At 36.6% G+C, this 18013-nt stretch overlaps 1 protein-coding gene across 3 annotated transcripts; it reads left to right on the forward strand.

The window, feature by feature from the left end:
* Positions 1 to 1930: 1930 nt before the first annotated feature.
* LOC136804952 (protein SCAI-like) lies at positions 1931 to 17615 on the forward strand. 3 transcript variants are annotated; one of them, XM_067061483.1, is made up of 17 exons: positions 1931 to 2068; positions 3700 to 3769; positions 4217 to 4242; positions 5447 to 5533; positions 6150 to 6251; positions 6457 to 6553; positions 6970 to 7077; positions 7327 to 7395; positions 7714 to 7791; positions 8335 to 8421; positions 8754 to 8843; positions 9225 to 9385; positions 9564 to 9712; positions 10038 to 10211; positions 10783 to 10883; positions 11216 to 11365; positions 15671 to 15758. In XM_067061483.1, exons 1-16 carry the CDS (start codon positions 1947 to 1949, stop codon positions 11354 to 11356), a joined length of 1662 nt encoding a protein of 553 aa, XP_066917584.1. In that variant the 5' UTR covers positions 1931 to 1946; the 3' UTR covers positions 11357 to 11365; positions 15671 to 15758. The 3 variants fall into 3 exon arrangements, with proteins under 3 accessions (XP_066917584.1, XP_066917585.1, XP_066917583.1); XM_067061484.1 differs by lacking the exon at positions 15671 to 15758 and adding an exon at positions 11670 to 11688; XM_067061482.1 differs by lacking the exons at positions 1931 to 2068; positions 3700 to 3769; positions 4217 to 4242; ... (10 more) ...; positions 10038 to 10211; positions 10783 to 10883 and having other exon boundaries at positions 11274 to 11365; positions 15671 to 17615.
* Positions 17616 to 18013: the final 398 nt, after the last annotated feature.

Raw genomic sequence — 18013 nt, forward strand, 5'->3', positions numbered from 1 at the left:
ACTAATCCGGCTATCGGGTCGCCTTGTGTGGTTCCTTCGGAAGAAGCGATTTCGATTCCGCCGATAACGAAAAGTCTAGATGGTGAGCTGTAGCAATTCGTCGTAAAGGTGGCGATGGATGGACAAATTACATTGACATTATGCAGGAATGCGTTTCGATTGACCGCGTTGAAAGCATTTGAGGCATCAACCAGCATAACCGCTTCGGTATCATCTTGTCGAAAGATTTCTCTCAGCGCGTGAATAGCAGCTTCACAGCCTGCATCTTGGCCGGCGCAAACTTGCAAAGAACCAACGGAATCAGCGATGTCTTGTTTCAGTAATCGCGCTACGGTTTTACCGACGATTCGTCTCAATGTTTCACCGATGCCGATTGGTCGTAACCCGGGATTTTTGTTCAACGGGATTAGTCGGCTTGACAGGAAAGCTTCGAGTGAGTTGTCTGTTTCGATTGTGGTGCACAGATGTTTCGCCATTCGTGCGAGCGATGAACACAAATCGTTTGATTCTGTCTTGAAGTTTTTCGAACAAAGGATGCGTCGCCAACCATCTCCATCTAGTCCCGAAGGTCCAGCTCCTCCTTTTGTCTTCATTGCTGATTGCCGAATCATGTCTCCGTCGATTTCTTCGAATCTGACAGGGTGGAGTTTAATCGGAGAGTCTTCAAGGAGGATAGCTGGATCGGCGGTCTCGGAATGAGGATGCTTTTGCTTAAGAAGCTTTATTGTTTCTGAGTTGAGGGGAAGGATTCCGTTGCTCATGTTTTTACTGAGTAGTTTTATCGCACCGTTGACGTTCCCCTTTGACATTTTCTTGACGAACTGTTTCGAGATCTCTTGGATTGATAGGCTTTTTGGGCTCGACGAGTGGAGATGTTTCTGGATGATATCACCTTCATGCAGTAGCTCAAGCAGGTCTCCATTCTCCCATAGGGTGAGGCGTCTGGAAAGCGCGTCGGCATGCTCTTTGGATTTCGATTTTCTCGATGGTTTCTGCAGGAGGAGGGCAGGCATAACCATAATCGCTTTGAGGGCAATGGGCTTGATTGATGATTCTTCTACCCAGGCGTTTACGAGTCGGCTGAGTTCACGAATAAACTTTTTGCCACTGTTTCCTGATGGTAGACGGAAGAGATTTTGTCGCCAGAAGACGATCTTTTCGTAAACGGTATCTAGAGTCTGCGTGTATTCTGATCCTTTGTAGTTTCCCCAACAAAAGGTGTCATTTGGTTCGGCTGGATTGACTACTGGAATGTCGATTCCACATTCTCTGTTGGGTACATCTTCATTGAGGCAATTGAGATGGATGTTTTCTGGGGGGTGTTTGTATAATCCATCCGGTGGGTCTGGGTCTGGAGGGCTCCGTTCCGTAATAGGAGGTGCTTGTTGAACCATCACTTTGCACGCCCTTTGGTGGTTCTTCAACCCAGCGATACTCTTGCATTTTTTGTAGCATCGGCTGCATGTGGCTGTAGGGTCACTGTCTCCTCCAAGCATTAGAGAAGACTGTGATACTTGCAACATGTTGAAAATCAGGATCACTTCAGATAATGGGGCAGTCCCAAGAGGATTGGATACCTCAAGCTCCTGTTGTTTCCCCAAAATCCACAGCAAGCAAGCAAAGAAATGTTTACAGCAAAGTAGTTCTTTTGGTCTGTACTAATTTACGTTTAACGCTGACAGGCAACGAGAACCAGTTTCACTTTCATTTTCGTTTGTTTACATTTTGCATCCGCCATCTTTCTTTCCAACCGTTTTTTCTTAATTGAATTTTTCGACGTATTATTAAGATATTGAGTTCGTAGTATTTTCAAACCAGACCCGACTGAATCGAAGCCGCGTGCTTCATGTTTCCGATTTTTCCAAATCGGAGACTTTCCCCAGTTTCGGAAATTTCGGAAAAACTTTGTTTATGATTTTGTCGGCGCCGTAGATTTTTTCATAAAAATGGCGCAAAATTCAAATTCAAAGGCAAATTCAAATTCAAATTCCCCATCAAATTCTTTAGCTGTTTGCGAGGAATTTAATCGACTTGTTTCAAGATCTAATGAGCTGTTTATTGGATTGAGGTATGTAAATTTGTATGTTTTTTTTTAGAATATTTATGTGTAATTTTGCCGTTCTAGAGAAAATTATATTTAAATGAAAAAATTATCAGAATTGGTTTTTCTTATATTATTCACTGATGGTTATGATTTTTTCACAGAGCATTAGTTAAACTATTAGAAGCTTGGAATTTTTTGCAGAATTTCAAAAAATCTGTTAGTTCTGGAGAGACTTTTTTGAGTCGGAAAGTCGGAAAAACGTTGGATTTTTACCCGACGATCTCGGGTTATAAAAAAAATTACGGAAGCCGAAATCGAAAAGCACTCCTTCATTTTGTCTTAATTTTAGAACTTTGTGAGGTGAGGTATTTTTTGTTTTTTCTAAGATTATGAGCTTGGATTCCCAGGCTAATTAGTACTGTGAGAGGTCCTAAAGCTGACACCCCTGCCTAATATTGACCCCCCAAATAACTATTATGAAAAAAAATTCTATGTTCTCAAACATTCCCTCTCCAAGTTGAACGATAAACTATTGCAAGAACTCTCGAAACAAAACAGCTAACAAGATAGCTGTAATGTCAAGATGTCAATTAATGTAATTAAAAAGTGTGAGTTGTAAAAATAATTACCTTTTATTCTGGATCAGTTGCTCATATTTAAAACGATAACAGTTTTCATCTGTGATTTTAGACCAATGCAATTGCTTCTTACCCCAAGAATAAAGTTGTGTCTTCACTCACACACAGGAAATAGCAAGTATAACAGAGAAAAACCGTGGGTCAAGAGCGGATAGTAGTTTGTTTCGATAGACCTGTTCTTTATGCTGCAATACCTGCACGATGGTCCCATTCTGGCGTCTTTTGATGAGTAACATTTTCCATTGTTGAGAAGCCTCTGGAAACTTTTGAAACGTCATGAATTGAATGTTAAAAAGATGTTCTAATTATGTTATGTTTTAGTATACTGAGATTACGACAAGGTCTTTAATATGCTACAGTTAAACGCAACTGAACATCTATTCATTATTGAGTTGTTCTTACTTTGTGTATTCACAGACAAATTTTTTAGCTCATTCTGCCTTTTTTAGCTTTTATAGAACAAAAGTCTCAAACCTGCTCTGTTGTTATAAAGAACTACGTACCTCTCACATACTGTGATATATTAGTAAGCCCTTTCTCAGTTTGCTTTTTAGAGGGAGGGGAATACCAACCACAAAATTAAGCCTTGTTATTTTAAGTGTTTGTTTTTGTATTAATCATTCACAAGTCTTGTTCAGCAGAGAAAGTTGCAAAAACTTTGATTATTTTTCTTAAAAAGGTATGACGAAAGTTTTCCTTAAAACCTTTTTATACAGTACCAAGAAAGCCCAAAAAAGTGCCTCAAAATTAGTGAGAGAAAACCTCAAAGTTTTCAAATTCCAAGTTTGCATAATTGACTTTGTCATAATTGTCTTTTACTAATAAAGGTACTCTTAAAATAATAATTACCAATCAATTTTTCCCCTTAATCTCAATTTACAAAAAAATCATAGCAATTTTCTCTATTACATCAAGAAATAATGATGCAGCTCGCAAAATTTTACCTATGCTTCATTTTAATTGGTTTAATTTTTTCAAAACAGGCCTTTTAAACCTTATTTCTTTTACATTCTTTAGAGATCTTCCTCGTTTTGGGGTCAAACAATGGCAATCTCAATTCGTAAAAACCTTTGATGTTTATACAAAGGTATGATTTTTCTTGATAAAACCAGTTTAATTTGTTTTTCACCTGCCAAGCTACTACTTTAATCTTTCAGACAAATCAAATGAAAAGAAATGACGGTAATTTTCTTGAAAGGCTGAGCAGTTTCTACAGTGTCTTTTTAAGTTAATCTGATATTATTCCTCAAAAATGGCTGCTTTTTATTAATTTGGAATCCTAACAGATCCTAATAAAAACACGATTTTGTAGAATACCAAATATATATGAATATTATGAGTGATACATAAACGATCCCTTCATGGAAACAATTTTCCAGTTATATTCAGAATGTTTGTATATTTTTCAGGAGAATGGCAAAAAATATGAATTTTACGAAAGGCTTTTGTTATTACAATAGTTATAAGCTGTTGCCATAAGAATGAAAATTATGATAAAACAACATCAGTCACTTTAATTTGTTCATCTTTTTAGCTCTGGAAGTTTCAACAAGACAAACGGTATATTATTTTTCATTGTTTACAAATCTTTGACTAACTTTGCCTCGCCCAAAATGATTTTTTATTAAAATCATCGGTTTTTCTGCATTGCATATATACATTTTGACAAAATACCTTTTCTGCTCATTTCAATTCGGAAATACAGTTGGCGCAGGGGGGGTCAAGCAGTTAGTACAAGACATCATGCCGGTTAGTACCGTGGTGGTATACCTACAAAATTTTCAAAAATCAGTTAGTACTTGATGGTACTAAGTGACTGCTAGGGTGGTGTCAAGTAAAAAATCTAGGAAAACAGTTAGTACAAATGAATACTAAGTGCTTCTTTTTTACCTTTTCTAGAAAAATATTAAAAATAAATACTAAAAGCAATCAGGGAAACCCCCCTCCATAAGAGAAATCAAAGAACCTAAGACATTTAAGTCTTCCCCTTTGGAGTTTGTTTGGTATTACCCTTTAGTTAAACACTATATCAGGGGAATTCCCTAACTATAGATTGATAAATAAAAGAAAAAAGTCAGATCGATTTTGCAATTGTAAAAGTTCGTAATCTTGTTCTTTATAAATCATGAAAAAGTTTTTTTTCTGCCTTGATTGAACGCTACATATTATGTTTATGTTTTTGGTTTACGGTGTTTCATTATTGTATCAATTGAGAAGTACTTCGTTATTTGAAACTCTTGTACATATATCGCTGTACAGCGTTGTGTTAAAATAAAATTTTTGATTCATTTTAATTCATCATACCAAATCAATAACTGTTTCAAAACAATTTTGGGAACATGGTTTGACAAAAAGTAAATATCACACTCTCGTTTGATAGGTTTTAAGGGGTGGTCCTTAGTGAATTTCCTTTGAAATCACTTAGTATATTTCATACTAACTGTCAAAGGGTGGTGGCCTCTTTCCTCCAAAGAATCACTTAGTAGGCATGATGTCTTGTACTAACTGCTTGACCCCCCCCTGGTTGGCGCTCTCTAATTCGATTTTCAAGGATCAAAGGATTTTCATTGAATAAGGGAGAGTATCGAATAGTAGTGCGTCGTTTACGAGAGTTGCTTGTTGACGGTGACTTTCAATATTATCGAATAATGAAGTGTATCTAATAGTAGAACGTCGAATTAGAGAGCATCAACTGTATGTAAAAAATCTTTGCTCACAGACTGGATTTGATAAACAAGATGATTTATTTTTTCATTATTTAAAGGTTTATCCTGGAAGAACATGTTGGTCTCAAGCGACATCAAATTGGAGAAATAGCAAGCAAAGTTGGACAACTATATTATCATTACTAGTATGGTTAATAAATAGTTTTTTATTTCTTCATTTCCCCTGAGTATGAGCGACCGTAGTGCAGGGGTAGAGCATCGGCTACGATGCGCAAGGTTGTGGGTTCAACTCCCAGCTGGGTCATACAATAGATTCTCAAAATGGTACTTGAAGCCTCTTTGTTTGATGCCCAGCAATTAAGAAAACGATCAAGGGTGAGTTGAGCAATCAAGGGAAGAGTGGCGCCCTCCCCTATCTTCGGGTAGATATCTATCGAAAGAGGTGCCTTTGGGTCGCCTCCGACTGTGGTCGCAGACTTACTTACGTACTACGAGCACTTTTCATGTTTCGTTAGTTTTATCAATAGAAATTACTGAATTTGGATTTTTTTATCCTCTGCAGTATGTCTGATACTGTGCCCGGACACGACCATAATTTGACGTTTTGGAAACAAAAAGTTTGTTACATCTAAATTGTCAAACATAGCTTGATGATAATAGTCAAGAATCCAATCGTTTGAGAACTGATTAAGTTGAAGAATCGATCAATAAAACCTTTTTTGCTACAAAAATAGAATGCTACATTTCTGTTTAGGGTTGGTAAAACATGATACATTTGTTAACTTTCTTTTAATTTTTCAGCCTACATACAAGTGATGTAAAATATCTATTCGAGTCATTGCAATTTTATTCTGCTATCAACAACAGAGGATATTTTTCTCAGCAAACAGGACAAGAATTTGAGTAAGTATTTTCGTCAAGGTTTTTATTCACAAATTTTCAAGCAAACAACCTTCAACCAACCATCGTAAATCTATCTTCCTGTTGGTTTCTGTTGTTTTAGACGGGAAATAAGTTGCCTCGTTTCCCACCCAAGAGTTTCAACTCTAGCCCGTTCGGGGTTATTCAATGTGTCTAGATAGATTTCTTTTTAACTCTTTTCTTTCAGCCCACATATAGCAGTGAAGAATCTTCGCTACTTGGCGCGCTTTTTGGTGGTTTCATTTTTAGTACGAGATTATTTTTTGATCAACGAAGTGATCGTGGTAAGTGGCTATCTTTATGCATTATGTGATAACAGGTGGCCTAACTTTAACGTTATAGATATACGTGGATACCGATATTTTACGTGGATAGCCCAGTAATCTAGGACTTTTAGACAGTCTTTTGATATTTTTCACGGGGTCCACGGCCAGCCAGCTTGGCTATCTATGAATTGAACGGAACATTGAAAGGAGCAGGGATTCAAACCTTGAATTGCTGGTTTGAGGCGCTGACGCCTTGACCGCTTGGCCATCGTTCGTTAAAATGACGAGGTTACGATTAACAACAATCAATATCACTAAGCTGTATATAACTGATTCTTTTGTGTCCTTTCGAATCCTTTTAGATTTTAAAGACGTCCTAAATCTAAAAAGTTAGCCCGAAAATTACCGAAACATATTTTACCTTTTTTCTTCAGAAATTGCAAGACCAAGCACACGATTTGTTGGTTTTGCAAACGCAGGATGAAGAACGAAGCACTGAGGATTGGAGTGCTGTTGTCAAAGAAGCTAGAAGTTTTCTTGCAGTACGTAAAAATGAAGCTTGAATGTTAGAAAGTTGAGTTGCTGTTGACTTACGACGTTTTGAGAATCTCTGCGTACGACTTACTAACAGGGAATCTTTATTTGTTAATCAGTGCTGGTTCCTAATGATTGCGACTTGACATTACGAATAATAATAAATATGTGACATTCCTGATCGCACCGTCACGTCACTACTCTGTCTTCTTGATTTCTTGCAAGTAATCCGCCTTTTTGCTTTCTTATACTTTTAGTGCGAAAACTTTTTTTCTGTCCTGGCAAACGCTAAGCCATTGAAAACACTTCAATTTAGAATTAAAAAGGTGAGGTCATATACTATCAATCCAAATCACTGAAAATCAATTTTGTAATTTCGGAAAATTAAGTCCGGGGTACTAAATTTGCCAGGTGACGGTTGTTTGCCGTCCGATTTTTGGAAAGTATCGCCTTATTGGGACTTATGATCATTTCTTTTTGTAACCCTTTATGGGGGGACTGAATTTATATTTTCGACTCTTGATGGGATTTTGAAGGTCCGGTACAACCAAGTACCCTCCATTTGCCTAGATCAAGTTTCATGATATTGATGTTTCTATACAAAATACAGAGAACGTCTTCCTGTAATAATTCTTTTCTTTCAGGAAGATGCGTGGGAGTGCTCGAAAGATCAAAACTTACTTTTGCAAGCTGCTATTGTTATTGGTGGCTGTGAAAGGCAGGTAAAAAAATTTTACTTAATTTAAAGATGAATAACAATCTCAACTTGTCAAGACATAAAAAGAATGGAGAGCATATAATTATCCCATTCTAAAAAGAAATGCGGGCTGGGGGGGGCTACAACCAAAATTTTCCTGAAAAAGGCTGGGGGCTGGATTTTTTTTTCAATTTCAAGGGGTACCTATGATCTCTGGGGGTATCTAACTTTTATGCGGTAAGGTCTGGGGGCTTGGGAACTATATTTTATCTTGCTTTTATCTAACTATCATTATTCTTTTTAATTGTAAAAATATACAATTTTTTCATTTCTTGACATATACTCAAGTCACAGAGAGTACCAATGCCAGGGGGTACCTACTAACGTCTGTTGTTTGGGGGTACCTAAAATTCAGGGGGTACCTATTTTCTCAGGGGGTACCTAAACCCCTGGTCCATGCCATGAATATCAAGCAATTTTTTGTCTCCAATCACGAAAATCAGCAAAAAATGGATAATAAGGCCTCGTCAGAATTTAAAACAGTGTTTTGTCTCGTCTCTTTTTTCAGGCGAAATTCAGTGAGCTGACGATTGATATGTATCGAATGCTTCTATTGTTGGAGTATGATATCGCCACTCAAAAAGCGTCAACGGAGGTAATCATTTAATACCCTTTCCTAAATCATCGGTCTAACAAACTCTTAAAATTTTACATTACTTTTTTTGTATGAACCAGTATATTTTGTATATGAGCCTTACCAATTCTTAATTCAAGAAATTTTGTGGCCTAAATGTTATTTATTATTATGTTCTTATTATTTTTATTAACCCAAAGACTAAAAATGGTCAGCTAGAATCAATATTATTTTAAGTAACTTCCGAAATATGAGCCTCGTCTTTTTATAGATTTGTGCTTATAAAATGAACGTTACTTTTTACGGATTTGGACACTCTCGTTATGTATGTTTTTGTATCTACTTTTTTTTAGTCCGGTGTGGCGATGAAGAATCCATCCAAATTTCTTTTATACAAGCCATCCTTTCAACAGTTGTATGCTTACTTTGCTGCTGTTTTTAGGGTAAGTTTATCCAATGATCTAGAGACAAAGGAGAGCCTTGATTGTGAGACTTGTTCACCAATAGATCCCGACTGGGTGAAGGGAACGAGGGCTTTTTAGCGTCCCCCCTGATGGGTAGTCCAGCATACTAGACGAATAATTCAGACATAAGCAGAACAAGAAAAATAATGGACGAGATAAATTTTCCAAACTGATATTATCCCGTTACGATTAATGTATTATAAGATAACAACTGTATCACATGGATTACGATTCTTAAGGGTCGAAAAATGTGAATTGTTCCAAATCGTTTCAGTCACTTTTTTGTTCTCATAAGAGTTACATACATAAACTCGCAAGTATCGCCAACACTTAATTTCATTGTTTTTTCGATTTTTTTAGGATTTGCAGGAGAACCGAGTGATGATGTTGTATATTTCTGGTGATGCTATAGAGAATAAGACTCTGTCTTCATTAGGAGAGGTTTACAGTTGTGGAGTGGCCACTCAAGGAGCTGCCATGCCCGCTCCCTTCAAATCTAAACCTAAACAAAACTCTTTCCTGTAAGTATTTTACATTTTTTAGCTTTCATAAACTTTCTCTTTTGAATTCCAGGTATTTTATCTCTTAACTTCTTTACTAATATAGAGTAACCAAGCCACTAAACATTTGTGACTTCGAGAGAGTATCCAATAGAATTAATACTTTGTTTCATAAAATAACAACCTTTTCCAACTTCAGACTGTATCCTGAAGATTTGATTCCCTTTACACGCAAACCATTATTCTTGATCGTCGATTCATCCAACAGTCAACTGTTTGCAACTGTTCCGCATATGTTCGGCCAACCCCTGATGATTCTAATGGCTCCACCTGACATCCCCGAACACAGTAAGCTTCATTCTTTTGATCGTTCAAAATGGTTATGGTTTGCATCCATCTTTGCATCCTCTATTTACCTTAAATAGCACCTGTTCTTGTTTAATGCTGGGTATCCTGACAATTTAAGATCCCCCCTAAATATGAAAAATCAATATTTTTGTTATCAAGTCTTTATAATACTTATTCTATTTCGAGGGCATTAAGTAAGATGTCTAATCACAATTGACTCTTCTACATACAGAACATCATAAATGTTCATCGGAGTCGTGCCATAAAGGTGACCTTGAAGTGGGCCCTACATTGTAAAAAGGTTGTGTGTATCATTCTTTTACAGACAGAAAAAGGGGTAGTCTGTTCACCTTGTTCTTAATGGAACCACTACTGGCGCTTTGCCAACTTTGCCAGCTCACGCAGACTACAGAGGACGGATGGAAACACTGCAAGGCGCTCATGAAGAAGATTCATACACAAGCTATTGATGGTTTAGCACGTCAAAGCACTATTTCAGGTAGGCTTCTGCTCTTAATCTAAAATTTGTTTATGTAAGTCTGCAAATCACGCTAAACGCTCCAAATTAGGTTGGAAAGGTGGAGTTTTAACTTTTTGAACTTTTGGATCCTCAGATTAAGTCTAGCGTTAAAACTCAGAGTTAAAACTCTACCCTTCGAACCTACTTTAGAGCACTTACAAATCGATTGTGGTCTCAAAACTTCCCGGTGAATTTCCCTTTTTTCCCAAATATTATGACCTTGATTGTAGAAACCAATAAGGCCCGAAATTGACATTCTCGCTCAAACTTCAATTTTCGAAAAATGGTAAAATAGCCAAAATTTCCAATATGTTATGGCACTGATTGTAGATAACGCTCAAAGATATGAGCGAAATATCTTGTATATGAATGGTGTTTTCCTTGTATGAAAGTTTATGTGTCAACAAGAGTGTCTATCATTAATCCGGCCAAAACCAAATTCTACCCCTTTGAGGCCGTTTTATCGAACGAACCTCACGAGAATAGTTCAAAGCTTGTCACTCTCTTTGACTTCATGATTTTTATCTGTTACACTTTAACCTTTACTCAGGAACGTGTTTGGTTCGTTTCCTTGGCGACAGTATATTACGTAATATCATTGGGAATTTCGTCATCACTTGGTTCGTTCTGCGCATGCTCAAAGTAATCGATGTAAGTATACCTCTTAATAGGGAATCGCCATCTTGGATTTTTTCACTTTCGTTTTCAAAAATCATAAGAAACTACAAAAGCATAAAATATATTCTAAAACTCCATGGGGGTTTGATGGATCAAACTTTATGAAACTATAATAAAGACAAGAAAATACCTCGAAAATTTGAAAACAAATTGGTCTATTGGCCATTGTTTTCTGTTTGTTTTTCTCTAAAAAGGGACTGGATCTAGTGGCATGTCCGTAATTGGGAAATTTTGCCAATAATGAAAACGTGTAAAGGTTCGGTTGTGTAAGAATCGCGTATTATGGTTTAACTTTTGTTCACTAGCATTTGCCGACGTGTATCCCGACCCTTCCAACAGAGATTGTTGAAAGTAAAGTTTCATTGCGTTATATATTGGACATCGCAGAGACATTGAACGTGCGGTCACTGTTTCATGAAATCACAGAACTGGCCCCTCTTCAGTGATCAATGTTGGTAAGTTCAATTGATTTTGAAAATCTATGAGCTTGGTTCTCCCGCCTCAATTGTTTTTCCTATCACATTTTTTTATAAATTTTTGTCAAAATTGATTGTCGGAAAGAATCTCTTTGCCCAAAAAAATCATTTTGAGAGAGAAAATAAATCAGCGACTTTTAAAAAACCTTTTCTGTAAAATGTTTTGATCTTATTACTACAGTTGAGAAAAATGTATACTCGAATATTTGATTCGAATTTGAATTCTGCTTGGAGAGACGTCGAGACATTCTTTGCTTATTTGTCCGAAATTATGATCCTTCAGGAAGCTTTTAACACAGTTGCATGTCTATATGTGAGAAAACATAGATTCATGTCTATAAGATTTGTGAGAAGTGAAAAAGGAAGAAATTGAGGTTACTTGTATTCGATGATTTTCCAAGAAAGAAGTTCTTCTTTAATTCAAAAGTTCTCATGCTCTCCGTTACCTAATGGACGGAAGGTGTACCTCTCGAAAAAGGAATAGAAGTGATCGGTTTTTAGGCACCACGTATAAAATTGAAATCATGGCACCATATTTTCTATATGGTACAAGTTGTATATTACATTCGATATTATTGTCATGTTTCGTTGAAATTCTGAACACACGACCAAATTAATACTTGGATTCGTGCAGACACCCGAGGCTACATAATCTCAGGAAGTCATTTATCCCCATTTCCTCATTTGAATGATTGAAGTCAATATCAAATTATATTTGCACCTGAGAAGGCTATTTGCCATTACCCCTTTTGTTTGACCCCTTTAACTAATTTCAGATCCCTTGTTTAATTATCTTCCTGTTAAGTCTTCCTTATGTTTTATTTTACGACTTTGTTATTTTGAAATGATAAAGCTAACGCCATTAACCCCCAACCCATATTATGTTATCAGACGAGTAGGCAAGTGAAGCTATTTCAATTTTCATCAATTTATTCTCACAATGTAAGTGCAACTCTTTTTCTTGTAATTCTAGGAGCTGGTTATGGGTTAAAGATTATTTTTAAAGGGAACTAACTTTGTCAAAGTTCATTCTGCACTCGTCTCCCCTTTGTTTTATTTACTCTATCTGATCATGAAATTTAGTAAGTTCAGATGGAGGGCTCTGAAATCCCAAATACAACTTTTTAATTGACATAAGAATTTCAAACAAGAGATTTCTCAACCTTTTCCCTCTCTTTACAATCATCAAGACGAAGTATTATCTCACGCTCTAAAACTTCAAACTGGATTTAGTTATATTGATTATATTGAACTTGAACTTGTCTCAATTAACCTATTAGCCTATGACGTAGGCAGTAGAAATTTTTACTAATTAAAGAAAAAATCCCTTTCAAAGTTTTTAGTATTAATAAAAGAAGAAACCCCTTTTGAAATTTTGTACATGTAGAAGTCAAACATGTAATAGAAAAATAAAAATTTTAGAGTACCATACCCATTATTTGCGATTATTGCCGACCCCAAAAAATATAAGCGTTTTGATTGGTTGAGAACATCGAAATATTTGCGATATTTCATATTTTTCTAGTATGGAAATATGACCGCATTGACATTTGGGGACTGGGTAAACGGCAGGAGGAAAACCAAACAAAAAGCCCAACAAGGTCAAGGATGAGTCAAAAAATAAAGCAAACATTTTCAAATCAAATCATGTTTTAAAGTCTTAATTCTTCCAAAAAATATCATAAATCAATGATGAAATCGATGAAAATTTAAAGGAAAAAAGTGACAAAACTACTCTCGTCACCCAACAAATCTCTATCTTTTTTGGCAAGCAGTGTGTTTTTTTAGCCAACCAAATGCATTAGACAGGCAGAAGGATAAGGCGTGATACAAACTGAGCTTCTTGATTTTGAATCAAATACTAGCGAGTTTATGTATGTGTGTTTTTCAGCGACGGAGACGGTAAGGTTCTAATTTGATTAGATCCTGACCAGCTGAGGACGACGGTAAATCAGCACTTTTACCGTCCTCGATTTTGCGGGGCGGAATTGCGGGTTTTTCCAAATCGCTTCAGTCACTCTACCGTCCTCAAAAGTGCAAATACATAAACTCGGTACTGGTTCCCCTGTAACCGTCATAAATTGTCGTCCAGTTGGTAGCCGAAAAATTAGCAATACACCTCGAGCAATACATATCGATCATTTCAAGATATCTCAGCTCAGATTTTTTCCCGCAAAGGACTCTTTATTTTTTAATCCTCCATATTTGAGTTTCGTAAGTCCATTCGTACACCATCTTTATTGAACCAAGTTTTTGTCTTGAATAAAAATTCTTTATATTCGACTGTTTCAACACTGTCAACATTTTAAAAACCTTCTTTGAGTTTTTAGATCATTTCGACCAATTATCCAAAACCCCTTTTCATATTTTCTTTGCTCCAATGGAATAATTAGATTATATAAGGATAGGACAGGTAGGGCCTCGACATTATTAAATTCAATATTATGACCTTGGTTAAAATTTTACATTGTGTTTTGATTTAGTTTTCGAAATGTCTTCTTAAGATCTCCGCTCAGTTGAAAACGTTTCATAAGCAAAACAACCTGGTTCGTGGTCTATCCACCCATCGTCATCAAAAATTGTTTTGCTATTATTGATTTTACGGATTTTAACTAGATCTTATGTTTTCATTCATATCTTGAACCTCGGAATTTTCTTTCGGTTTAATGTTTTGTTTCGTCTCTCCTTAACTGTTGATCTCCTCAAAAAGAAACCCCTGTTTATATACGAAAACATGAAAATATGATGTTTATCAGATCTTGTCTATAACTTGGTCACTTAAGTGATGGAGGTTCTCATTGGTTTGGACATGTAATTACTTTTTAAAAGGTAGGATTTTTTGGTTCAGGATATTGCGGTCACGGTGTACCACTTTTTTGTGCCCGTTAAATTTCAACACTTTTGACAAGTTTGGATTGTTTAAAGGGATTACACACAGTTGCTACAGTAAAATCAATCTCAAAGTGTCAATAACAAGTGGTCAAGTCCTCATAACAAATCATCTTAAAGGCGGGGACTCTGTATAGCATTCTTGCACTAAAGGGTACAGTTTTTGCATCGATGATTTGTAAAAAGCAACCTCTGTACTCGGTGTCATCCTACTGAATATATTTTGTTTTTAAAAGCGATTCCATAAGCTTCCCTGTCGTTGTTTATTTGATGTTTGTACGTCTATGTCATGATACGTGAAGGTATTTCACTGCTCGCCTCGCGGAAAGGCGTGCGTGAAATAATCTGGGCTTAAGAAAATAGCACTACCAGTTCTTGCCAAGGATAATGATAACTGTTTTTGTTTTTCTTCCGTGAATCAACTTCTTGTTTTGTGGTTTGTATTGATGTCTGTGGTCAGGTTAGACATCCTTCTAAACAGTTTTTGTAATCGATAAATAAGGTCCAAACTTTTTGATTAACGAGTGCTGTCATGTAGTTCGGGGAATCAGCGAGCTAAATTTCTTATCGTGTGAGTTTGCATATGTTCAATTGTAGGCTGCTTCCATCCACTAACGGATTCGTGCTCCTTATACTACCTGGGATTTTGTAGAGGTCTGCGATTCAGACTAGTTCAATTGGGTGATATATTTTTGACAGGGGGTGAACTAGCCAAGATGATAGAGGTTGCAAACTCTGAAAAAGTCTAGTACCAATGTAAAACTAGTTTGAGTAAAGAAAACGAGTTTTGAGTTAATTGTTAAGCCGGGCAAGCTCGGAAAATATGACGAAAATTCTGAACTCGAAAAATATATCCAATATATGATAGATATGATATGACAAAGTGTGATAGCTGGTTTATCGTCAACTTGAAAAATATCAACAAACTTTCGCGCTCCATTTGTCCTTCTCTATGTTTTTTTTTTTCTCTCCCTGTATTTTGGTGAAATCAGCATCAAAAGATTCGAAAATCATTTGTTTCGAATGGTTATTAAAAAGTTCATTTTTAATTGACAACTTTTTGTGCTTTGAGAGGAAAACGAAAACATCTCTGAGAATAAATTTCGGTATAAGATACAAAAAGAAAGTACAAAATACGATCTCTGGCTTACCAGACCCCTTTTTTGAACGTGGTCCTGTATTTGTACGGTACAATATGAAATACAGCATTTATAGCCAATCAGATTGCTCATTAATTTTTCATGTTGACGATAATGAGTGTTCACATGGTTTAGAATTTGTAAAACCAAATATTGTACGATTTCACCTTTGGGATATTGATTTGACTTCTCTTTAACAGGTAAATCCCTTCTCCTGAACAGTTCTATAACTTCTTCAACATTTTTTCCATTGCAGATCGAATCGTGTTGGAGTGGAACTAACCTCGTTGTGTTAATTGGAGCTTTCGGACTAGGACGATCGCCCATCATGCCCAAGTTCAGCCTCATGTCACCTGGAAAATCCAGGAAATCATCAACGCGCGATGAAGCGCAACCTTTAGTCCAAACCAACCCAAACTATACACAAAATGAACGTACCTCGTCATCATCCAGTTATCCCGAACGGAAAACAAGTACAATGTCCCGATCGCCCAGCAATAATTCCGATTTATCGCTTGATAAAGTCAAGATCCGACCAGGAATGCCGCACGGTCCACCCAGCCCTCGTATACCAGCTGTATTGGATCTAAACTTCGATCAAACACCTTTTCAGTTCTACACCAGGAACGGTTGTGGTTGGGTTGAAGGTGTGTTGCAATCAACAGCTTTGGTTCTCTTCTGTTTGCTCTGTCCTTCACTCTTTGTGTTCTTGATTTATTGTGGAGCGAACTCCGTGGAGAAACGTCAACAAAAGAATAAGGCGGATGAAGAGAAGAAGAAACAAGACCGTTTCTTCATGGGTCTGTTCTTCTTGACATTCCTGAAAGACTTAATGATCATAGTTCTCGTCATTCAATCCTATTTCAACACCAAAGCCTCTGTTTACATTGTCGCTTACTCACCGGTTGTGTATTGTTGGATCCTTGTCTTATTTGTCTTCCCGGTCACGTTGTTTCACTTTGCGGATGTGCAATATGAGTTCGGTTTTGACACGGACCGCAAGAAAATTATGAAGACATTCGCAGCATACTTCTTCTCATCCAAAACGAAACATCAACAAGCACAGAAATGGGAAGCACAAGATCAATACTTCAGTGAGAATTATGATCTTCTCTCCAAAATACAAACTTCCAACGATGAACTGAAGTATGTTTACAAATCAACCAAGAAATCCATTTTTAATGCAGCTATTGCTCTTTCGGTCATTGTGGCTTTGGCGCATGCTTTGGTACCTTGTATTCTACAAGTTCACCAGTACCACACATTCACGATCCAAGTCCTGAACGAAACACTGGCCAACTCAACAGCGTTCGTCAATATCACCACTATCAATGGTACTACGTTTTCCAATATGACCAACGTGACCATCACGGAACACGTTAAACATGACGTCACGATGCTTGCCGTAGTCGGACTTTCGACTTTTAACGCGTTCTTTGTGTCTTTGATCGCCGCACCGTATTTTATTTACGTTATTTTATGGAAGATCGGGATGTTACGTGAATGGAAACGTTTTAACGCGAACGAACGTGATACGCGTAAAACTTTGGTCAACGGAGGCCCGCAAGGAATCGCAATGTGGTGGAAAATTCGTCAAACTTTGAAATTATTTTCAAGTGGTGCTTGTTTGTCATCCATGATTTCCAAGATGGCGTGTGTAGTTGCTATGGTTTTGGTGGCATTATTGTCAGCTACCATCGTCCTCAATATCATATCTCTAGATTCTGACTTTAATGCGCATAATCTAGTCCCCTTGATGATTGATGATCTGTTTTTATACGCGGTGATTTTGGTTCTGGCTTCGTTGTCCGTATTGATCAAGAAAGAGCAAAAAGTTTCTGGAGATACAATCGAATTGAAGCAATTGAATTTGTGTTATGAATTAGGACATTTGATGAATTTGGAGCAAGATGCTATGGATGTCGAACCAGGTGTTAAAGTGAAAGTTCGTGTTTTTCGTGGATGTTTAATGTTACTTCAAGAGTTGAGTAATACAATGGAAAACTTAGAGAAAGGCACTGCATCGAATAATATGTCGATATTCTGCTTTTCGGTGTCTACTCTATTGATTTTACCTGCTTTGGGATTAGGGTTTAGATTTTTATTAGCTAAATGGTAGGAAAATTCATTGTTATTCTTTTGCAAATACATTTAAAGACTGGATTTTAGCTTTTTGATCCGAAGAAAATTCAGATAAAAGTTTCCACGATATAAATACCATTGTAGCTGTCAAATTAGACCTAAATTGATAAGAATAGAAAAAGAACTGACTCGTGCACTCAACTTGCAATTTTAATGGTTTTTCATTGGGTATCGAGATTTTCATGAAAAGTTAGCAATGAATTCGTTGACCAGCCAAGAGAAGGAAAGCCAAACTGCCAGTTTACGCTTCTAGCATACAGTACATATTTATCGTATTAATATTTCTATTTAAAATAACTTCTTAAATATTCATATTTTAGTATTTGTAAAATATGTCGTAACTTATAAAAACTTGAGTATAATAATTTTTGATATATTACTGTTATACGATATGAAATCCTTAATCTAGTTCCACCCAATACACCTTTTCGACTGTAGACGCCATTTGCCGCGCGGG

Source organism: Clytia hemisphaerica, unplaced genomic scaffold (genome assembly GCF_902728285.1).
Source record: "Clytia hemisphaerica strain Z4C2 unplaced genomic scaffold, Clytia hemisphaerica genome assembly, whole genome shotgun sequence".
Classification (NCBI taxonomy): domain Eukaryota; kingdom Metazoa; phylum Cnidaria; class Hydrozoa; order Leptothecata; family Clytiidae; genus Clytia; species Clytia hemisphaerica.